Here is a 24695-nt window from a genome sequence, read left to right as displayed (position 1 = left end):
ACTTTTCACAGCTTTTATAAGTCTTGACCTTAAGTCTACAATATGACAAAATTATGAAAGGAGTATTAGATATCTTTATTTACTAGACTGTCTTTTTTAAAATAAAAATACTTTGTTTTATAAGAATAAATAATGCTGTAGTTTCCAGGTATCTCTCCAAAGGCAGGTTCAAATGTCCACTAATTCGGTTTTACCATTTTGCATATTGGAAATACAGTAGTCAGAGTAGAACACTGCCACTAGATAATAGCCTCCAGCTTTGAAAATTAAATGTGTAGGCATTATGAATCTATAATACCCCAAGAAACGATTATCCTGTTAAAATACTACTCCCCTGATTTCCAATCTCTTACATAGTTTCACTAAGCAAACAATGTCACAGAACTTTACTGAGAATAAAATGAAAGTTTTTACTGTGCAAAAGCACAAAGATAGAACACTGAGAAAGTACTGGCTTCTACAGGCAGCCAGACCATGGAGTGGATATAATATCTTGTGTGTCAGACACACTAGGTCTCCAGCTGCAGACATGACGGTGAACAGAATTCACTCAGTGTCCACTATGCACAACTGCATGCTTAATTTCTTCAGTCACAGAAAGGATCCTCCTCTTGATGAAAGAAAGAAAAAATACCAGCTCATAATATAGAAGACAGTATTCTAAGGGCGCCTTGGGTTGCTCAGTTGGTTGAGCCTCTGACTCTTGGTTTAGGCTCAGGTCATGATCTTGGGGTCGTGGGTTCAAGCCTCTGCACTAGATGTGTGGAGCCTGCTTAAGATCTTTCTCCATCTCCCTCTGCCCCACCCCTGCCCCCTTGCTCTCTCTCCCTAAAAAAAAAAAAAAAAAAAGTATTATTATTAATTAATTAATTTTTTAAAAAGAAGAGAAGAAGAAGATCATATTTTGGGCATGACTCAAAACATCTTTTTGAGTTCACAACATCTTTTAAACATCCTGGGACCCAGTTTCCTCATATTCAAAAGTGGCAAAGTAGACAATTTACTTCCGAATGACTGGACAAGAGAAAAATAAGTCATGATAGGTCAAAATAAAGCAAAAACACTCAACTTTAATTTTACCTCTAGCAATCTTGGTGGTATTCATTAAATTTGGAGTTTTATTCTGCCAATAAGCCTTGCTGTTCTAATCGCCACTGCTGGTTCTCTTGGGAAATAACTGTGTGAACACGTGAGGTCTGGAGTTGTGGGAGCCATCTTGCAACCACATACGGAAAGCACCCCCTCCCCCCCAAAATTGTGAAAAGGTTGACAAAGGCTCTCACAGTCTACGGCCATACCACCCTGAACGCGCCCAATCTCGTCTGATCTCGGAAGCTAAGCAGGGTCGGGCCTGGTTAGTACTTGGATGGGAGACAAAGGCTCTCACATTAACTTCTGAACTACCTATATCCAGATTTGTTGTAAAAGTAGATGATTAAAAAAACAAATAAGAATAGTGAACAAAAGAAGCCAGCCACAAAAGAGTATATCACAGGATTCTATTTAAAGTTTAAAAACAAGCAAAACTATGGTGTTCATGTTTCCATACTTACAACTCAAAATTAGTTAAAGCAAAAGGCCATGCAAGGGCTTCTGGGATGCTAACAAATACTGGCTTTTATTATCTTGGTGGTGGTTATGAATGGTAATAATCTAGAAGGCTAAACATTTCTGTTTTATGCCCTTTTTTGTATTATGTTTCATAGCAAAGAGGTTCAAACACTTTTTAAGTTTTTAAAATTTATTTAAGTAACTTCTACATGCCATGTGGGTCTCAAACTTATGACCATGAGTTCAAGAGTTACATGCTCTTCTGGGTAAGCCGGCCAGGCACCCTGGGGTTTAAACATTTTAAATCAAAACAAATATGTACATTTGCAAAAGTATACTATAGTACAACTCACTTTTTTTCCTGCATAAAAGCCACTTAGATGGATTCATAACAGAATTGTCATACAAAGTGTGCTATTTAAGGGAGTTCTAAAAGGTAATGTTCCCTGCACTGCTTAAGAATGGAGGATTGGGGGCGCCTGGGTGGCTCAGTGGGTTAAAGCCACTGCCTTCGGCTCAGGTCGTGATCCCAGGGTCCTGGGATCGAGCCCCACATAGGGCTCTCTGCTCAGCAGGGAGCCTGCTTCTTCCTCTCTCTCTGCCTGCCTCTCTGCCTACTTGTGATCTCTGCCTGTCAAATAAATAAATAAAATCTTTAAAAAAAAAAAAAAAAAAAAAAAGAATGGAGGATTGGAGGAGGGTGTGCCTGGGTGGCTCAGGGGTTAAAGCCTCTGCCTTAGGCTTGGGTCATGATCCCAGGGTCCTGGGATCGAGCCCCACATCAGGCTCCCTGCTCAGTGGGAGGCCTGCTTCTCCCTCTCTCATTACCTCTGGCTTGTTTTCTCTCTCTCTCTGTCTCTGTCAAATGGATAAATAAAATCCTTAAAAAAAAAAAAAATACCTAGCTCTTCCTCTAACTACTGGGAAACATTTTGGGTTAACTACTATTTAACCCCTCTGTACTGCAGTTTCCTCATCAATAAAACAAGAATAATTCTGTGACTATCACATGTTGTTGTGAGGAAAAATGAGCTACTATACATGCAAGATGCTTAGAACAGAATCTGGTACACAGTAAGCACTTAACAAATAACAATTATGATTATTTTTAATACATTAAAATTAAACAAAAAAATATTAAGATATGTTTGCCAAATCTGAAAATGTAAGGATACGAAATATCCTTTTCGTATTTCATATTTCAAATCAATTGTGTAATAGACCACACATTCATGGGTGACTGAGCGAGATGGTATTTCACCACTTTTGAGATCCTAGAAGTTATTCTTACCATAAGAATATTAAGAACTGACTGATTTATTTCCCAGATTCCTCCTACAGAAATAGGGTTGATATGCAAAAAATGTGTATTATAAGAACATTAATGTGTAATATGAAGAGTACCTTACAGCTTTAAACTGTCTGTTTTAATAGCCTACAAACAAGTTAATAAATCTTATATTGTCATTCTCCAATAATGAAGATATTACCAGCACATAACTCAGCAAAACAGCTTCCTCAGACACTAGTCTAAAACACGGTCATTTAAAAATGTAAATATAGGGCGCCTGGGTGGCTCAGTGGGTTAAGCCGCTGCCTTCGGCTCAGGTCGTGATCTCCGGGTCCTGGGATCGAGTCCCGCATCAGGCTCTCTGCTCAGCAGGGAGCCTGCTTCCTCCTCTCTCTCTCTGCCTGCCTCTCTGCCTACTTGTGATCTCTGTCAAATAAATAAATAAAATCTTTAAAAATAAATAAATAAATAAATAAATAAATAAAAATCTAAATATATATTATCTACCTCAGGGAATGGGAATTCAAGAGTACACTTATGATGAAAACATATATACACATTACAGTTTATGTATTATAGAAGTACACTTCACTTTCTGAACTTTGAGATAGAGGGCAAAATGTAATCAGTTTACTTTAAGTATTCAAATGTATACAAGGTGAGAAAATGACTGATAAGAGGGCCATGATAAATCTTAGTGAGCCTGGCCAACAATAGTTACTTCTTTTACAACTAAAAATAATGTAGCCAAGTACATAATTTAAAAACACTGGCAGCTTTTGGTTATTAGTCACATAAAAATTATCTTTAAGAAGAAATATTAATCACTAAGGTTTTGAATGAAACAAACAAGCAAACAAAATCACAAGCAATTACTTTCCACTGAAGTAAAGCCACTCTGAAGAGACAGAAAACTAGTTGAGAAGGTTCAAGATGATTTTCAGATTGGTATATTCTTAATATGTAAGAAAAAAGAATCCTAGAATTTATCTACCCATTTATTTAAGTTTTATTAGGTAATCTCATCCATGCCCATTTCCAGACCAAGTCATAAGTTATATATCTGCTCAAATGTTGTATCTTTAGAGGATTTCCTCAATCATTCAATCTAAAATGGTCCTTGTAACTACCCTAAACACACTTAAATTTATAATACTACCTGAGACATTATATACCTGTATATTTCCTGTCTGGACTAGAACTAGAACACAAGCTCAGTGAGTAGAGACTTTATCTGCCATGTTCACTGTTGTTCCTTTAGCACTGACATAGTGGTTGATACAAAGCAGGCTCAACTCTATCATCTTTTGTGAGCTCTGTACTGAGATACCCAACTGTTTACTCTACATCTCCATCTGCATGGCTCTTTACTACTTAGAATTCAACCTTTGGACTAATGATCTATGCCCAACTCCATCCCTAACAACAACAGGAGAAATCAGTAATGGAATCCACTAATTAACCTAAGCCAAAAACTTAGAGAAGTCTTTGATTCTCCCCTTTCCCTCATCTACCACATCCAACCACCAACCATCTTGCCACTTCTATCTCAAATTGGCACACCTCTATATCTCAATCTTCCAAGCTAGTTCAAGCCACCATTATCTGGAATGTAATTACTACAATACTCACCTAATTTCTTGCTTCTTGTACCCTCAAATTCTTTTTTTTAAATATCACCATCTTAACCAAGTTAAGCTTACATGCTTAACTTCTCATTATTCTTCAGATAAGAAACAAAATCCTTAACATGATCTTTGGTCCTGCTTCCTTTTATATGCTCACAAATCAATCATTAAAGCAAAAACAACTAGCTTCTCATTTTGATGCTACCATGGATTTGCCTTCATAATATTTAGTAAAATTAACCTTCTAGGACTCAAACATATGAAAAATAACAAATCTGAGATTTTTAAGTTTTTTTAGTCATAACCTAAATGTTTCCATTTTATATGAAAACACTTAATCAATTATTCTTCTAAAACACTCACATGTAGGCATGTATGTCTACAGCTGCAGATTCAGAAACATACCCAAAATACATTAAAAAAAAAAAAAGATGAGATGGAATGATGTGTACAGTATAAGCTTTCTGTATTAAAAAAAATATGTAGTCTCTCATGGTTCACCTCCCCATGAGAGACTATGGACTCTGAAAAACAATCTGAGGGCTTTGAAGTGGCGGAAGGGTGGGAGGTTGGGGTGCCAGGTGGTGGGTATTATAGAGGGCACGGCTTGCATGGAGCACTGGGTATGGTGAAAAAATAATGAATAATGTTTTTCTGAAAATAAATAAATTGAAAAAAAAAATGTAGATAAATAAATCAAGGGTTAAGGGACACGGAAGATTGTTCTCAAAACTTACCCCCTTCTTTTCTATTATTTATTTTTATTATTTTACATATATTCTATACATTGCAGCAGCTAGATATAAAAGTTTTTCTGGCCACCATCTCCCCAATGACCAAATCAAAAAGAAAGAAAAAAGTTGCTAGTTACGATCACATTTAGTTTAGGAGTGCAAAAGAGATCCAACTTGGTCCCACCTAACCTCTATATATGAAAATTAAACTCATTCTTACCTCGATTTGACAATCTCTTTTTCATATATATCTTCAATGACCTGTTATCAAAAATATAAAAATATTTAATATCTCAAACAGCATTTTTTTAGATCCCAAGTTGGTAGTTTCCAGTTACTGAGTTTATATAAAATAAGCTGGCTTAGGATACTTAAAAATATTACTGAAATAATTACTTAAGAGATTTTTTTTATAACCTCATCATAGTCCTCAAAATGTAAAATAATAGAAAGCAAAGTAGTAGAAGATAAATAATAATATATATATATATATATATATATATATATATGAAAAGAGTCCTAGAAACAATCACTAAAATCATGTATTCAAGGTGGCTCTGTCATGTAGCGGATAGAGCACTGGACTTTTTTTTTTTTTTTAAGATTTTATTTATTTATTTGACAGAGATCATAAGTAGGCAGAGAGGCAGGCAGAGAGAAGGGGAAGCAGGCTCCCCTCAGAGCAGGGAAAGCTTTTGTTGAATTAGTCCTTAAAAATGAGATAAAAAGAACATACCTATACAAAAAGAATGTTGTAACCCCAAAATACTTACCTTTATATCAAAAGGTGATTTTTTCTTGATATGAGGAGCCCAGTATTTACATGCTAACTGCAAAAATAAATAGTATAAATAATAAGTCACAGGTTCATACCATTGTTGAGCTAGAAGATTGGATTCATACAATAACAAGCTATTTCTTAATAGGGCACTACAGGCATTGGGAGGACAGAGTAATTCCACCTCCTAGGAGGACTATACAGGCATGCAGGCCAGTCAGCATCCTTGGCCCCAATCCACTAAATGCCAGTAATGCCCTGCACTGCACACTGCTCTTGTGATTTACAAAAACAAAACAAACTTTTCTAACCACACCAAGAGGAACAGTAGGACCCAGTTAATAACCACAGTCAAACATCTTCAGCATAGAGACAATGAAACCCAGAAATTGCCTAGAAAGAACACCCTAGATCCTAGAGTTAAGTGAGCTCCCCAAAATTACAATTAGTTAAGAATTGAGCAAGTATTGAAAAACAGATTCAAAATCTTCAGGAATGTTTACTTGTAAAACAATAGCTTTAAGTGATTAGTGGACACCTAGACACACATAATGAAACCTAAAAAGTTTCTAATCTATAAGCAGGTTATTACAGAAAACAAAAGAGCTGATATACTTCAGCAGATTATATATATATATATATATATATATATATATATATACACACATACACACACACACACACACACACACAGAGTATTTCCAGATCTTTAGATGGGTTGTATATTATTATATAATATCAAGAAAAAACTTGGTCTTATTAATATGCATTTTTTTAAAAAGAAACTAAACTGCAATCTCTTGAAAAACAGAAAACTCTGTTAAGTACAAAGATTCAACACATTTATAAGAAAGTGTTATCTGCACAGTGTCTGGTATACTGGAGGAACTCAAATAATAGCCAATGGATTGACGTGTGTAGGTATATACGCACAGGTGCATGGCTGAATGAACAAATAAAGTAAAATCTGAAATGTTACCTCTTCTATGAGGTTTTCCTCAACCCTACCTGAGGGTGATAATTGTTTCTTCCTTCTCTTCATTTCATAAAGAACTCTACTATAGTCTTATCTTTCTGTATTATCAATCATTTGATTGCTTGTCCATCTTCCTGTCTGCCTAAGTGGAACACTAAAGAGATGGGACTCATATCTTCTTTGCTTCTATAGCTAAGTACCTATCCCAGTAAGCACACCCAAAGGGTCTCACAAGCAGTGAGGACACTGACCCTGAGGAAGTCTCTCCAACCCATATATCAACGGCCCACTTACGTGACACCTTCCCAAACTATCAATTAGCCTCCAACCCAACAGAAAACACTTCTACCCCCAATTATCTTATGGTATTCTCATTCCTCATTCCACTGCCTATGGGCTCACACAAACTACTTTTACTCACCTCATACCATTAAGAGAACTGAATCCGATCAGTTTCCATGGATTTAGGGTCTTCCAAACACATATGTAAATCCTATCTTCTGATCAAAACTGCTTATTGTAAATATCTGATCCAGCTTTTCCTTGGGGTCGAACCTGTGACCTCTCAGACACTACTACCTTCGAGAATATACTGCCTTCCCCCATACTCTCCAGTCTCATGCAAAACAGAAACTCTTTCCATTTCCCACTTAACATAGCTATGACAGCATAGATTGTTCAAAATAAATTTTACTGTAAGACAAAAAGGACATAAAATACAGTAGCATGAAAAACTGAATTCACAAAGTTCAGATTTCTGATCTCTTTAAAACTAAATTTTAAGCTCTGCAACTTACTCATTTAATAATAATTTTAAAATACCTTCTCTGGTCAGGTACTCAGAAATGAAGAAGGAGGAAGGAGAAATGGGAGGAGAAAGAGAAGAAGAAAAAGAATAAACCAGCACCTAAATCCAAGATACCCCCTCCAGCTAGAAAATCCATTTCCTCATGTCCCTATTTATGTTTTCAAGTCCATCTAAAATGGCACTTTCTCAATGGGAAGAAGATTCTTTCCTGACAGTCTTTTCTTAGACAAAACTTTCCATTTAAAACTGTGTTCTCAAAGCATTTCCCTCACATCTCTATTCTGGTATTTATTGACTGAACTATGATGAGTTAAAGTCTCCGAGAAACTTAAAAGTCTCTTAAAGTCTCCCAGAAACTGAACTCCCTAAATACAAGGATCACATTTTATTTATCTTTGCAGCCTATAAGAGCCCAAAACGGTATCTAGCAGATATTAGGCATTCATGTTTGCTGTCCATGGCCCAATACTGCTGAGAATGTTCATCCCTACTTCTATATTTTTAATGCTCTGGTATGTTTACCCATTAATTCACTCACTCTTTTAACAAATACTCATCACACAATGTGCACCTAGTACAATGCTAGGCACTGGGGGTACATGGGGAATAAATCAGACACGGTTCCTAGCCTCAGCTCTCTCAATCTAATGTAGGATACAGTAAAAGTTACATGTTCACAAATAACATTCCCTGGGACAATATCAGTCAATCCTACAGTTTTAAATACCATCTTGGGTGAAAAAATACAAAATTTATATTCAAGCCCACAGCTTGCTCAGGTACTCTAAACGCACATATTCAACTGCCTCCTCAATATTTTCAACTGAATGTTTACTAGGCATCTCACATTTAACAAGTCCCAAAGAGAGCTCTTGATATTCCCCCACTAAACCCTCTCCTTTCCTATCTCAGTAAATGTTCATACCATTCACCTAGTTGTTCAAGCTATGACCAATTCGTCTTTTCCTCCATCCTTCCACAATCAGTCATCATCAGGTCCTGCTGCCTCTAGCCTCAGTATGTATCAGTTACCCTAATCTTTATTTTTTTTAATTATTTTTAAATATATGTTTAAGTCTTTATTTATTTGAGAGAGAGAGGGAGCATGAGAAGGGGAAGGGTGGGAGAGAGAAGCAAACTCCCTGCCGAGCAGGGAGCCCAATGTGGGACTCGATCCCAGGACTCCAGGATCACGACCTGAGCTGAAGGCAGTTGTTTAACCAACTGAGCCGCTGAGGCGCCCTATCCTAATCTTTAATAGTAGAGACCACCATCATCTCTTACCTGGAGTCACTGGTCACCCTACTGCTACTTTTGTTCTTTCACTCCAACCCAGTTTCCACCCATTAGCCAGAAGATCCTTTCTAAAATATTCCCTGGATTGCAATTAAAATCTACTGTACTGAGAATGAAATCCAAACTTCTTATCTCACCCTCCAAAACTATATACGATATGATGTCTACATACTATCTGTCCTCATCTCTTATGTTTCTATCCCGGCGTTTTTTATATTCACACCATAAAGCATTTGCACTTGCTATTCCCTGCCTTGTTTCCCTGCTCGCCCCCAAACTGGCATTTCTTCGCATTCAGGTCTTAGTTCAAATGTCACCTCAGAGAGAACTTTCCTGACTGCCTTTCATACACCCCACCCTAGTCAGTGTCATAACACCTTGCTGCATTTTCCTGATACCACTTATCCCTATTTGAAACTGTACTGTTAATTTGTCTGACTCATCTTGAAAATCTAAGCTCCTTGAGCGAAGGAAATTAATAAATGGCTTTAACCATAAAATACAGGTACAGGGGTACCTGGGTGGCTCAGTGGGTTAAGCCTCTGCCTTCAGCAGGTCATGATCTCAGGGTCCTGGGATGGAGTCCCGCATTGGCCTCTCTGCTCAGCAGGGAGCCTGCTTCCTCCTCCTCTTTCTCTCTGCCTACTTGTGATCTCTGTCTGTCAAATAAATAAATAAAATCTTAAAAAAAAAAACAGGTACATGGGAAAAGGGAGATCTAATATAGTTTAAGTTGTAAGAAAAGCTTCTCCCAAGTAATGTAGATGGATGACAATGAATTAACTGCATAAAGTGGGAGAAAATGAGGATTCTGAGCAGAAGGAACAATGTTGAAAGAACAGGAGGTTAAAGAAAGCATGTCGAATTTAAATAAATGCGGGTCAGTATGGCTAAAGCAGAGTAAGAGAGAGGAAAGTGGGTATAAGCACAAGCCAGATTACATAGTATTTTGAAAGATCCTGGTCATTACCCTAAGAGAAATTAGAACTCTACAGATTTTAAGAAGGTAAGTGATATGACTGGATTTGCCTTTGTATAAAATCACTGGCAGCAATATAAAGAATGGGCTGGGGGAAAGCCACGAACCACAGGTTAGGGTGCGTAGGCCCACAGAATAAACACGGGCAAACTAGCTTAGGGTACAGAGACGCAGACAAACTTGAAAGCTATTTAGAATGTAAACACATGGTGGTTAAGGGAAAGGGCGGTTCAAAATGACCCTGAGGCTTCTGCGTTGGCACGTCTGAGACAGACCAGAGAAGAAAGACGAAGATGGGATGACGTGGGCAGGGAGCTACTTGCACTCTTAACCAACACCCAAAGCAGCGAAATAAGGATTAGGGATGTTGTTGAGGGCTAGGACTGTTTCCTTTCTCACAGCCCACCGCGGTTCACAATGCAGCACTGTAAACGGGTTCTACATGAATGCTTTCGGATGACGCCGCTGCTCTCTTCACCGATGCACCTCTTGGAGCAGGTGTCCTGGAAGACTCTCGTCGCTCCACTCAAAAGCCTAGTTACTCTAAGGCTAAGAAAAACTCTACCCCTTCCTCTCTGTTAGGCATCATCTCGGCTACGAAGCCCTGCCAGTGTCAGCTAGGCTGGGGTGCTTTCTTCTGTGAATCCACCGCTTCTGCGACAGACTCCAGTACAGAAAAGCTCGCTTAGTATGTTTCTCTTTATGTCTCTATCTTCCCTGGAACCTGTTCTCCGTAGGGCAAGGCGGCTCTTCCCCTGTGGTATCCCCAGCGCCCAACACAGTGGCCGACACACAGCAGATACTCAGTTCGGAAACTTGAGTGAATGAATTGACGAACGAATGCCTCCTGGGTGCTCCCAGTCCCACGGAAAATCCCAGACCCAGGCCTCGGGAGTCTTGACATCTCCCCCTTTCACACACACCAGACTCGGCCAAGCGCACCTGGGTTACGAACTCCGCGTTGATCTGGGACACCGTAGGAGCCACGATTTTCTTGGGCTGAGCAGGGGCCGCCATGGCAGCACTCTCCGCCCCAGTGGAAAGGAAAGGTCCGCTCGGAGCAGTGGTGAACCTGATGCACTTCCCCTAACAGGCAGCTGTGGCTGCTCAACTCCGCGAACCAGGAGCTCGCGGGCCAAAATAGCCTCACTGTTCACAGTCTCAGAGGAGCGCGTACCGCACCCCGTACACTTCCCCGGAAGCGGAACGGAATAGGGCCGGAAGTTCGTGCAGGTGTTGGGTCTGAGCTAGAGAATGCAAGGGCTTCGGCCTCCTCCTCGTGCGCCCCCTAGCGGGAAGATGGGAGAACGCACCCGATAGTGCGGATAAGAGTCTCAATGTCTGGGCAGGTAGGTAGGTGGTGTTGGGCGAGGGTTCTCTTGGTAGAGTTGCCGGCGTCGGGGAGACTTAGCAGTTCTCTCAAACCTAAAAAAAAGCGGTAGTGAAAAAAGCTGGGTATGAGGGCCTTGGTTTTAAATGTTTTTAAAAGATTCATGAATGCATAGGTTGACATACAGTGAACTGCATGCACATATTTTGGAGCCAGCCAGGAGCCCCCAAAACATTTCAATATTATTCAATAATATTATTGGGCCCAACACGTGACATGAGAGAAACTCTGAAGGTGTGGCTTAGCTATCCATGCTTTTAACAAACTCTCTATATGATTCCAATGCACACTAAAGTTTGAAAACCACTGATCAACAGTTGGAATTAATGGACTTATGAACAAAAAGCAGTGGGAGCACAGGGGATGGATTGTTTGGGTAAATCAGAAAGGCTTCCAGAGGAAGTAGTATTTAAGTTCAAACTCAAAGAATGAATAGAAATTTGCCAGAGTAGATGTAAAATATTACAAGTTCCAGATTCCTTTAATAATACCATTGTGTCACTTTTCATTTTTGTTTTTTTTTTTTTCTCTTGGTGCTAACTGAACTCCAGCAGTTAGCCCTGAAATTTAAGTCCTTCTAATCAGCAATAGAAAGTTCAAGATAGGAATTAAATGTTCTTTCCTGCTTCTAAAAAGCAGATAGTCTGTTTCATCAAAAAGTCTTTGAGGCATCTGGTTGGCTCAGTAGGTGGCCTGGACTCTTGCTCCCAGAGCCATGAGTTCAAGGCCCCCATGTATAGTGTAGAGATTACTAAAAAAACAACAGAAAACCCAAATAAGGGTTATTTAACATAACATGTAAATTGAAATGTTTTGGGGGCTTCTGGCTGGCTCAGTCAATAGAATATGTGACTATTGATCCCAGGCTTGTGAGTTGAAGCCCCATGTTGGGATAGAGATTATGTTAAAAAAATAAGTAAGTAAAAGTCAATTCATCATTTAAAAAATGTTTTCTGCAAGCCAGTTTTAAACACTTTAGTTTTTTCCTCATAATCATGTAAAGTCAAATAAAATCTGGCTGAATTGAATTTCTTCTTTGAACAGTGTGAAGTCTGTATCTAATTTAAAATAATAGTGGGCAGACAAAATGGAGACAAGAATAGCAAGAATATGCATGGGAGGAACTAATTCTATATTTCTTTAGCACAAATCTGGAACAAGGCCAAAGAGGAAGATAAATGGGTAAACAGGTAGATCATGTGACATGTAATGCAGTTAACATCCTTTTGTATGTGGTAATAAAATATCAAAGAAATGTACTAAAAAGGAAAAGTAAAAAAAAAAAATAATAAGTAAGTAAAAGGGAGATGATTAAATATCCATGTTAGGAAATTCAGTGTAGAAGGTGGATTGGAGTGGGCCCAGGAAAAGTGTTTGGCCATCAGTACCTTATTCTAGTATTATGTGCTTTTGCCTTCTATTAAAAAAAAAAAGTCCAAACTCTGTAATTTGAAAGTTTATTTTTAAAATACTCTGAAATTTAAATTCTTCAGGACTCTTAACCACCACCCACTTTCTTTCAACACACACACATTTTGTCTTAAAATTGTTGGCCCTACTGCAGTACAAAACAAGAAACAGTAATTCCACTAACTCAGCCAATGGAACTACTTAAGTAAGTAATCATGCTACAGCCTGGAATAACCCAAACTAAAATTTTTAATAAATCTCTTTAAAGGTATTTATAAAGTTTATTTTTTCAGAAAACCAAAGTAATTGATTCAACAATACTAACAGTTCTAGCATGCAGCAAATCATCATTTAACATCTAATGTTTAATTTTTGTATCATGGAGGTATACAGTTTATTTTCATTCCTATAAAGTTTCCACAAGAAGCTTGCAGTGATATAGGTAAATAAGGATTGTTACAGGTACTTCAAATAGCACTACAGTACATCTTTGACAAAATTTTTTTTACAATATTCCAACTTTCAATATGAAACAGCTTAAAAAGTCATGGGCCAAAAAAAAAAAAGTAGTAGTATCACTTAAGCAAATAAAGTCTAATAATCATACAAACACAACACTGTTAGGACTCTCCCTGTTTGAGCTGGGAAATGGCTAAATGAGACATGTGCTTCAAATAAAATTAAATAAATAGCTTTGGAAAATCCCCCAATACATCATTTCAAACAACAAATCCTTGAACCTACCTATATTCTTGGAAAATATGAACTAATTATTCCTTGTTTTTATGTAATAGGTATGTTCTTGAAAAGTTTTATGTAAAGCAAATTCTGTAAACCATCATCTAGCTTGCATTGGAGGAACATATCTGCAGGAAACCTAAGAGAAATTCTTCTTTAAAACATGATTCTCCTGCATATTAATACACAATGGGCATTTTATCTGTTACTGTTTTCTGTTACTGTACTGTTACATTTTATCTCTGTATATTAAACCAAAGTTTCTCAAAATGCACTGGAAAAAGAAGATACCAACCTCTCTTCCCCCTTCCTCCTATACAAAGACAATTCTTAGAGTATGACAAAGAGTTTACAATGCAAAGAATGTTTATTATCCATTCTCAACAGAGGGCTTGTCACTATATTTAAGTACACTAGGACAAACACCCACCAGTTCTTCTCTTCAAAGATAATGGTTACTTTATTACTAAGAAATGTCATTCTTAAAGATTTTATTAAAAAATGGCAAATACAAAGGACAATTTGTGATTATGTCTTTTCTAGCTTAAGATTCAGTATTTCCCAATCATGACAGTGCTGTTTCGAAGAATGATACCCTCAATTCCATAAGCACTTTATTACTATTGGGATTAATTACCTTACTAATCAAAACAATTTGCTAAGGATCAAAATAACATTCTTTAGCATTAGCGTCTTGCGAGAAACAACAGAATTAAAAACTAGAATTAGACCTAGTCATTGCCATTTGATCAAACTTAACAGATTTAGTTAAGTACAGGACCACTCAATTCAAGAGGCATTAAAACAAAGTTTTACTCAAGTAAAACAGAAGTCTTGTGGAGATGCAGATCTATAGGTGAGTCTTAAGACTATACAACTACTGTTGTCAATTATTTAGTAAATAGATGAATTTCATTTATTCCTCTGTAAAGATAATACTGCATACATATCCTCAAAAAGATTATGGCACTTGGAAAATATTCCTGATTAGTAAACATGATAAATGTATACAGGTGCATTCTAGTTTCTCTCCAACTTTCAGATCTTTTGGGAAAGACAACAAGCTGCGCAAAAGGCCAACTTCGAATCCCCTCTGGAAAAGGAGGTGAAGCTACCAGGGTCCTAAGAATAAATGGTTTACAAAAGACCAATGAAAATGCTGCCATGATTTTTTCATCCATCTTCACTTTTACTGCCTTCAGTTTTTAAACTTACAAGAAAAAAATCTGCAATGGAATTTGAGCCATAGGTAGACAAAATTATGCTTTCATATGAAACAAAATAAATAAAATGTAGTGGGGCTATTTGCTGCAGCCAAAACCCAACTTTTACCTCTGTCTTTTATCTAAAAGGAGATGGCATACAGTAAGAAATAATTCCTTTTAAAAAAAGGAATAATTCCTTTAAAAAATGATGAACTGAGTTATTGTACCGCATCATGGATTTACATTTTCAATACAGTCAAAGTATATATTAAAATAAATAAATGTCTTCTATATGGCATCAAACCATGCTCTTCCCCCTAAAAATTAATTTGGCTGTTCCTAAAACATCGTATTAATTTTCTATGTATCTTGGCTCTTACTTTCAGGACAAGCAACTGCCTATGACATCACTCAACCTAACAAAGGCCTTTTAATGAAAACACATTTCAAATGATATAGGCTTTAAGAATGAGATCACCAGAGAGACCACAGATGTGTTCCTGGTTCTGTCAGTTACATAACTGAATCTGAGAACTTTATCTTGGTCATTCCTTAAAGTGAGTAAGTTGATGTCTTTTCCAGTGAGGAGCCTGTCTGAATGTTTTGCCACAAACCGAGCATTCAAATGGCTTCTGCCCTGCATGAATTAGATAGTGTCTTTCCAGTTTAGATGGAGATCTAAAACTTTTGGAACAAACGCTGCATTGGTAAAGAAGGCCATCATTCCTCTCTGCACGCCCTGAATAACTACAACAATGACCATGTTGGCTCTGCTCTGATTGCAGTAGTGCACTAGAGAGATAAGGCTGCCTGTTCCTATAGGGGGTACTAAGAATGAAATCCTCTGATTCAGCCTTAACTTTTATTTCTGGTATCTGATCTGACTCTGAGACCTCGTATTTTTGGAAACCAAGAGTCTGACATTGTTGGGAAGCATTATAGTTAACATTATCGCCTGGATGAATAAGAAGTTGGTTCAAATTTCCAAATTCTTGGCAAAGAGATCTTCTGTAAGGAATCTTATCAATATGAGTTAATTTGTGTCTTTTTAAGTGAGCTGACTGCCTAAAAGATTTCCCACAAACATTACAGCCAAAAGGTCTCTGTCCAGTATGAATTAAATAGTGTCTTTGTAGTTTGGATATAGAAGGAAACACTTTCTCACATTTGTCACAAGGACACATCTTATGTCCAGTATGGATGTTTTCACTTGGAACTGAAAAACCACACTGAAGCACTTCACAGTTATCAAAGAATTCCTCTCCTGATGAACCATAGATAGATATATCTTTATTATTCACGGAGTTATCTAACATGTTTTCTGTTGTAGGGATACCTTTCAAGTTTTTACCCATATTTTGGCTCTGAAAGTGCTTTTGCCAAGAAAATGGCAAAGTCAATGTTTTCTTCTTTTTATTGCCAACTGGCTTATATGTTCCATGTTTGCCAAGAGAACCCATAAATGTTTTCTGGGTTTGTTCAGGGCTCTGCTCACCAGAAAGAAGATTGTAATTTTTCAAGAAACTGTTTTTATATACTTTTTTCTCAGATCGAAAATTATCTAATTTCTTACCCCCAGCACGTTTAAGTTTAGCCAAGATTTTTTTCACAATGGTTTTATAGTTGTAGTTTCTTTTGAGCCTGCTTGGAATTTTGCCACCTCTGGCAGGAAAACACTTATGTCCATTGAGAATCTGCTCTGATTCAAAACACTCTTCACACTCTGGACACTGAAAAGGGACGATATAAATAGAGTGGACGTCAAGTTGATTATTCTCCTCAGATTCACCTATCTCACCATTTTCAAAACCATCCTGCTTTGCATTTAATTTATTAGGCAGGGGGCATGATTCTGGACTCTTTACCTTTAGTGAAAGAGTCTGAAAAGTCTTATTCCTGGTATGGATTTGTTTATGCTTCATAAGTTTGCTCTGAATCTTAAATCCTTTTTGACAAAAACAACATTGAAAAGGTCTTTCTTCTGAATGTGTGAGTTGATGAATTTTTAAATGAGTTGACTGTCGGAAAGATTTACTGCACAAGACACACTTAAAAGGCCTCTGGCCAGTATGAATAAGTGCATGCCTATCAAGTTTTGACTGTGATGGAAACATCTTGCCACAGATAGTACACGCGTGAATATTCTTTCTTTTCTTTGTAGGGCTGTATGTAGGATCGGACTTAGAGCGTGGGTGTAATGCCCATCTTTCCTCTGTGAAAGTATGATACATCCCATATACTGGTTTTTCTTGCTTGGCCTCCAACAGTCTTCTGACCTGTTTAACATCATTCTGGTACGTTTCATTGTGAAGTTGTTGGTGCTTCACAAATGTCTTCAGATTTTTAAAGTGGCGTTGACAAATGCTACATTTAAAAGGCAGATTATGAGTTAGTTGATGTCTCTCCAGATGAACCAGTTGCCTAAAGGTTTTATGACACACATCACATTCAAATGGCTTTTGACCAGTATGAATGAGATAATGCCTAGCTAATTTTGATGGTGTTTCAAAGTGCTTGAAGCAAATATTGCAAATATATGGCCTGTTTCTAGGTAGTTTGTTGGCTACTACACACTGTTGAATCTTTAGCATTTTTAAATTGTTTTCAGCCATCATATTCTTCAGTGATATACTCTGATGAACTCCATGTTCTTAAACTCCACAGATGTCTAAAAATCAAAAATAAAAATGTATTAATTTAAAAATTATTTATTCAAGTAAAAAAATAATTTAAGTTGTCCTTTGGTTAAAGATATGAAGGGTACAGGAGAACCTGGCCTTTTTCTTTGTTTAAAAAGTAAGTTAATAACCATTTTAGAGGGACACTGGGTGGCTCAGTTGGTTAAGCAGCTGCCTTTGGCTCAGGTCATGATCCCAGCGGCCTGGGATCGAGTCCCACATCGGGCTCCATGCTCGGCAGGGAGCCTCCTTCTCCCTCTTCTCCCTGCCTCTGCCTGCCATTCTGTCTGTCTGTGCTTGCTCTTTCTCTCTCTCTGATAAATAAATAAAATATTTAAAAAAAATAACCATTTTAGATGAATAGTTTAGATTTATAAAACTAAATTCACACACAGAAATGATTTGTCCTGGGATGCCTAGGTGGCTCAGTTCGTTAAACATCTGCTTTTAGGGGTGCCTGGGTAGCTCAGTGGGTTAAAGCCTCTGCCTTCGGCTCAGGTCATGATCCCAGGGTCCTGGGATCGAGTCCCACATTGGGCTCTCTGCTCCTCAGGGAGCCTGCTTTCCCTTCTCTCTCTGCCTCCCTCTCTGCCCACTTGTGATCTCTGTCAAATAAATAAATAAAATCTTAAAAAAAAAAAAAAAAAAAAGCATCTGCTTTCAGCTCAGGTCATGATCCCAGTGTCCTGGGATCGAGTCCCACATCGGGCTCCTTGCTTGGCAGGGAGCCTGCTTCTCTCTCTGCCCCTGCCTGCCACTCTGCCTGCCTGTTCACTCTCTCTGACAAATAAATAAAATCTTAAAAAAAAAAAAAAAAAAAGAAAAGAAATGATGAGTCTTTAAAATAAATTTCTAGGAGTGCCTGGCTGGCTCAGTCAGTACAGTATACGACTCTTGATCTCAGGATCATGAGTTCAAGCCCCTGGGTGTAGAACATACTTAAAAATAAATAAATAAATTGGGGCACCTGGGTGGTTCAGTGGGTTAAAGCCTCTGCCTTCAGCTCAGGTCATGATCCCAGGGTTCTGGGATCGAGCCCCGAATTGGGTTCTCCGCTCAGCAGGGAGCCTGCTTCCCCCTTTCTCTCTGCTTGCCTCTCTGCCTGCCTGTGATCTTTCTCTGTCAAATAAATAAGTAAAATCTTAAAAAATAAATCAATAAATAAGTAAATAAAATTGTAAAAAAACTCTAAAAACATAATTTTAAGCTGTATTTCTAATTAATTGAGACAATAAATTTAAAAGGGGAGGAGTCAAATTTCTTAACATTATAAATAGACTCTTTAATTCCAAGTTTCCTAGTTCTCTATTAAGTAGCGTCATCATTATTTAATTGCTTTGTCATTATTTATTATTTATTCATTTTTAAGAGAAAGAGAGAGAGAACCTGTGTGTGAATCAGGGTGAGGAAAAGTGAGAGTAAAGAATCTTAGCAGGCTCCACCCTCAGCACAGAGTCCAATGTGGGGCTCCACCTCACGACCATGAAATCATGACCTGAGCCCAAATCAAGTTGGACGCTCAAATGACTAAGCCACCCAGGTGTCCCGTTTTGTCAATTTTAAAAAATTAAGCTAGAACGGTAAAGAATTAAAATATAAAATAAAATTAAAGTAAGAATTAAATATATAAAGAATTAAAATATAAATATTATTTAAGAATTAAAATGTAAAACTAAAAATAAGATTTTTTGCATATAATTATAGCATACCATGGGTAAGATCTGAGAGTATGTTTCAGTTACCAAGGTTGGATTACTTAGCCACATCACTAACAGTATTTACTTTTAATTACCTCTTTGGACCAACAAAGACAACATGGACAACTGGGAGAAAATGCCCCAGATAACTTGGGTTCTAATCCTGATTTGTTACTGTATAATCTCAGTAGCAGAAAAAAGGAAATAAATTCATCACTAAAACAGGGAAAATGCCTCCTGGCTGCATACCACATCAAGTTGTGAGAATCAATGGAAATAATCCATCTAAATGTGTTGGAAAACTATGAAGTGATATACAAAAGGGAGGTATTACTTAGCTCAACACTAATCAAATTTTTTTTTAAAGATTTTATTTATTTATTTGACAGAGAGAAATCACAAGCAGGCAGAGAGGCAGGCAGAGAGAGGGGAAGGGAAGCAGACCCCCTGCTGAGCAGAGAGCCTCATGTGGGACTTGATCCCAGGACCCTGAGATCATGACCTAAGCCGAAGGCAGCGGCTTAACCCACTGAGCCATCCAGGTGCCCAACACTAATCAAATATTAAAACTTTATCCTTGTCTACATATGTATTTTTAGGGTTTCTAACTAGGAAATAAACATACCAAAAAAAAAAAAAAAAAAAAAAAGAAAGAAACTAACTAAATTTATAGTTCTTCCTATTTCTTCTTTGCATTTGTTGTGGAATTCCTAAAAGAGTGGATGAGGCAAATTGGCTACTTATATTCTTATCAATGGCTAAGTAACTGAAAGTTAAGTGTGGTTCACTTTTCAGACAATATAATAAAAGGATCATTTTGGTTTTGGAGTTAATATAAGGACAAATATGCTTTCACTAATATAACTCTGTAGGACACATGCAAAAGATTACTAGGTATTTTCACAAAAACTGTATACCCTATCTTCTTTTATCAGAGAAAACAATCTTCTCATTCTTCTACTATTGCATTTACTTTAAATAAAGGAGTCAGAGATTTAAAAAAAAAAGCTGCTCTACCTCTCTAATGTTGTATCTTCTAGTTGAAATCACAAAGTTATTAAATCAAGAAATGCAGTGTTCTTTTGTCAGTTAACTTAGCAAACATCCAACATATATGCTATTTGCATATATGCGTACTGTTTTCTCCTACAAGATACCCTAAACACAAAATCACAAACATAACCACTGTGGTTCTTTTCAGCAATGTGAATTAGAAACAAAAACATTCGTTTATTGAACAAGTTTCTTCTACTAGGGGCTTTATTACAGTGTTTTCATGTTTGAAAAACACAACTGCATGTTGCTACCATTAATGCACCGTGAAATCAATTCAGTGGGTCACGATCCGCAGCATTGTTTAATAAAGAGTAGATAATATGAGACTGCATAACATAAAGATGAATACCGTTTTGTGAAACTTCTGTTGAAAGAGGTAAGAATGTTGTGAAAGCTGTTCCTCATATATCTCTTCACACAACCCTGGTCAGAGGAAACCACAACAAATCAGTCACTTTATTCAAAGTAACCAAGTAATCCATTAGGTAAGACTGGGGCCCACAGGATGAGGCAGGATTACTAAGGAAAGCAGCAGTATCTAATTTTTTTCACTTGGGCCATATAACCCTGAAATATTTACCAAAAAAACGTAATTAGAGGCCTAATGGATATGCCATACAAGTCTATGCAAAATAAAAGACTCTGACTGCAAGCCACTATATTAATTCAAAAATATACCATATGACCCAGATATCCATGTTAGCAACAATCAACTGTTGGTGCTACTCATATTCATTTTCACTACACTGGGTTAGAGAAAATACTGGTGAACACTCTCTAAATCCCTAAACATGCTAACACACCAACAGTTACAAGAATTAAGTTATGAATTCCTGTCAAGCTATCAGGTGTCAGGTTGGTCAATCAGGACAAAGAGCCAAGATGAAAATAATAATCAAGCCTTTATTCACTTACTGCCACAGTGCAAGGATGAGGCAAAACAAGTACTGGTTCCCAGGGTCCATTAGACAGAACTACACTAGGTGAGGATCAGATGGATGCAGCAGACACCGCATCTCCCTGCAGAGGGGGCCAGAACAAAAGGCTTCCGCCTCACTATGGGCCTGTGGGCCAGAGGAAGAGGAAGGGCGGGCTAGGAGTAGAAAAGTCCTGAGTTAAAACAGAGTGAAGTACCTCAAGCAAGCCCCTCCCCCCACCCATCCAAGGGGTCTTGGCAGAGATGGAGGGGCCTGGGAAGCACCCTGCCAAGACCTTCTGAATGCAGGTAACTGAGCCAACAACCCAAACTAGAATAAACACGGGGTGAGTCCTTGATTGCAACTCCCTCCAGAAAACTGCAATGCACTGGCCATGCACAAGTCTGGTGTGGAGAGGGCAGTTTCCCCCCTAATAAGGCTGGCCAGCCAGACACGCAATTGTCTACCTTCAGGCCTGAAGGATCACACAAAGGATTTTGTCCAGGATGAGCCAATCTCCTCTATTCCTACCGCGTAACTCTTTTTCTTTAATAGTGTCTATGGAATGCTCTTGAAAGAAGTCCCAGACTACAACCACACAACACAAGCATCTCTGATTATAACAGGAATTGACTACCTACAGTTCCTGTGCCAAGGTGTCTATGGCTGATCAACTACCACTAACAGTTAAGACTGGATACTATCGTCATTTGTCTTTATACCACGTGGGAAAGCACTTTACTTTGCTTGAACCATGGGTGGCAACAAGTGATCTCATCTGCTATTTATAAGTGATAGCTCAGGGATCTCCGGTGCTCCCAGGCCAGTCCCCTACGTACTTCTACAGGGTGCACATTAATTGGATAGAGCTGCAAATCCCACTTCAACTGATTCTCTGTGCTCTCAATTGATTTTATTGTTGTTGGTGCTATTAAAACCAAACCAAACCAAACCAAACCAAAGCCAACTCTGTGTACTTTTTCCTGTTAAACTGAAAATAAAAAGTAAAATAGTAAATCTCAGTGGTTCAACCTGAAGACTATTCGACAACTGCAAGACAGGCTCTGTTGGAAGACTGTAAAAACCGATTTAAAAAAATTTCAATGACGCTTCAAGGCTGAAAGCTTTTTGGTGTTTTTTGTTTGTTGTGTTTTCTTCCTTTCTTTCTTTTTAACTAACATAATAAAAGCACAGTGAGAACATCACAAAAGCCAATGAACAAGAGACGAAAGCCCTGAGAGAAACGTGGGCCACTTCCAGCTGGGGAATCATCTCTGGCGACATTTATCACAGCCTTTCCTTCTAGGTGGCTGCTTCTGCCCCACTTCCCCTGGCCCACGCTCTTAAACCCTCACCTCTCGTCCCAGACGGGCTGCAAAGCACAGAGGACCCTGAAGTCCGGCCGTCGCCCTAATCACCCACAACCCAGAACACCTAAGGAGTCGAGTCGAGCCCAGAGACTGCAAAATCCCTCACCAGGAAAGGAAGCGCAAGCGTGAAAATGGCTTTGGCCGCAGTCAGGGGGAAATGCCTCGTGCGACTCGACCCCCAGCATGGGGGGGAAGCATCCTTTCTGCGCCTTCCTCTAAAGGATTGCAGCTCCCCAAGAGACGCAGTCGGGAGGCGGGGGACTGGAAAAGGAATGGGAGCGGAGGTCGTAGCGACCCCGCGACGGGTCCCCGGGCACCTTGGAGGGATCGAGGCAGGGCCGACCCTTCCCGGGGATCGCTCCACCTCACACACGGACTCCTCTAGTCCTCCTCACGCACCTGGAGCTGGCACGGACCGGGCAGGAGCGCATCCCAGGGCCCAGGCGCCGCGAAGGAAGCGAGCGCACGTCCGTAGGGCTGGCGAGGCGACGGGCTGAGCGCGCAGGCGCAGCGCTCCGGAGCGCCCAGGGACGCGGTCCGGCTGGAAACAGGCTCCCCCCGACCCCAGGGCCGCCGTCGTTTCGGCGCGGTCTGCGAGTCGGGCGTGAAACGGGGTTCCAGAGGTTGATCCCCGCCCCTGCGGGCGCTCGCCCCGCGCTGCAGTTTCGCGGGGAAGAGAATAGAGGCGTGAAGAAGGCCGGTTCGTCTGATTGGCGACGATGAGATGAGATGGGTGTAAAGTGCTCAACATAGTGCCTAGAGCATAGTAAGCCCCCAAATAGCTTTATCATTTACTACTCTTTTTATATTACATACAACTTTATGAAGGGGTGGGATCTCATTTAAAATGAGGAAAATGAGATCGAGGCGTTAAGAAACTTACTTAGTGTTGCATGGCTGGTAGACGATGGACATGGGATTCGAACACAGCTGTTTAGCCCAGACCTGTACTTTTAATTCACTTCTTCCCAAATTAATCTCAGTATTTGATGTGGACACAATGAAGGGTTCAACGTTGCAGTCCTTTTACAGACTTGGAAGGCACATTAGTAGGGATAGGATGTTTAGATATCTACCGAAGATTTGAAGTACAAAAGACAGTGGGAAATTACTGCGAATTTTTGCAAGTTCCGACTTTAAGTGTCTCAGCTTGAGCGATGAGGACATGAGGACAGGAAACAAGCACATTTTCTTTCAACTAAGTAACTTTTTGCATTACTTGTTAAGGACCACTGACAATAAAAATTGTTATTTCTAAGGTTGGTATACATTCCTCTATTTAAAAAGGAAAAAGTTGGGCCAATGAAAAGTCAGTCTCTATTTCCCATATGGCAACATGAGGAAATGGCTAATAGGACATAAGCTTTGGCTTTTTATGTAGGAAGCTTGGAGGAGTCACATCTGGGGAAGGTTGAAACCCTTACTTCCAAGAGAAGCAGAGGCAGAGAAAGGAGGGGAAGATTTTTGGTGTCCTAAATGCTAACCTCAGGGTAGGGACGCTGTGTGTTCAGATAACCTTAGATACTTTGCTGCATTTTGCAGCTTCTTCTGGGAGCTCAGCTCAACCAAATCATGCAAATAATTGCTTCCATCATCAACCACATAAATTGTCAGGAAAGATATGCAGACCATAAGAGAACATTACCTGAAGTTGGAACCAATGGAGGGTGCATTACCTGCAAAATAAGTAGGCCTTTGCACCAAGAGTCTGAATTTGGAGTGGAACACAGATGAGACATGGATAAGCTATTCTCCAAGGCCCATACCCCATTCACCCTGAATGTCATCTCAGGAGTTTTCTGGAGAAAAAAGGGAGAAATTACCATGAGTAAGCCATCAGGAAGATTTCACTACATAGGTGAGATTTGAGCAGGGACTTAGCAGTGGGCTCAATATGGATAAACAGAAAATGTGGGGGGCAGGCTAGAACATTGTAGGGAGAGATGGTAGTAGTGACAAGGAAAAGTAAAGGAATGGTGTGGCATATGTTTATGATAAATCTTAACCCCTGCAACTTACTAGTGTGTGTGTCCTTAAAAGTTATTTAACCTTTCTGAATCTCAGTTTCTGCATCTTTAAAATGGGGATATAATTAATCATTCACTCAGAGACCTGTCATGTACAAAATACAAAGAATTCACTTGTAAGCATATGAAGATGAAAGGGTGAGGGCCCTAACTTCGCTGTAGTTTT

General features: G+C 38.9%; 2 protein-coding genes across 3 annotated transcripts in view; both read right to left on the bottom strand.

The window, feature by feature from the left end:
* AQR (aquarius intron-binding spliceosomal factor) overlaps positions 1–11232 on the bottom strand; it is a 95136-nt gene extending 83904 nt beyond the window's left edge. Inside the window, exons 1-3 of the mRNA XM_044232040.1 lie at positions 10984–11232; positions 5978–6034; positions 5425–5465 (exon numbers count right to left, since the gene is read on the bottom strand). Of these exons, the coding sequence (XP_044087975.1) occupies positions 5425–5465; positions 5978–6034; positions 10984–11058 (173 nt within the window). The 5' untranslated portion in view covers positions 11059–11232. The remainder of the gene's footprint in view (positions 1–5424; positions 5466–5977; positions 6035–10983) is intronic.
* A 1642-nt stretch (positions 11233–12874) lies between these two features.
* Positions 12875–22987, bottom strand: ZNF770 (zinc finger protein 770). Of its 2 annotated transcripts, XM_044230441.1 has the most exons (3): positions 22902–22987; positions 20565–20638; positions 12875–17452 (listed from the first exon to the last, which is right to left on the bottom strand). In XM_044230441.1, the coding sequence occupies exon 3, from the start codon at positions 17397–17399 to the stop codon at positions 15330–15332; it is 2070 nt and encodes a 689-aa protein (XP_044086376.1). In that variant the 5' UTR covers positions 17400–17452; positions 20565–20638; positions 22902–22987; the 3' UTR covers positions 12875–15329. The 2 variants fall into 2 exon arrangements, with proteins under 2 accessions (XP_044086376.1, XP_044086377.1); XM_044230442.1 differs by lacking the exon at positions 20565–20638.
* Positions 22988–24695: the final 1708 nt, after the last annotated feature.

Source organism: Neovison vison, chromosome 13, assembly GCF_020171115.1.
Source record: "Neovison vison isolate M4711 chromosome 13, ASM_NN_V1, whole genome shotgun sequence".
Taxonomy (NCBI): domain Eukaryota; kingdom Metazoa; phylum Chordata; class Mammalia; order Carnivora; family Mustelidae; genus Neogale; species Neogale vison.
Note: the sequence above shows the minus strand (reverse complement) of the source record. Positions and strands in the feature narration are given on the sequence as shown.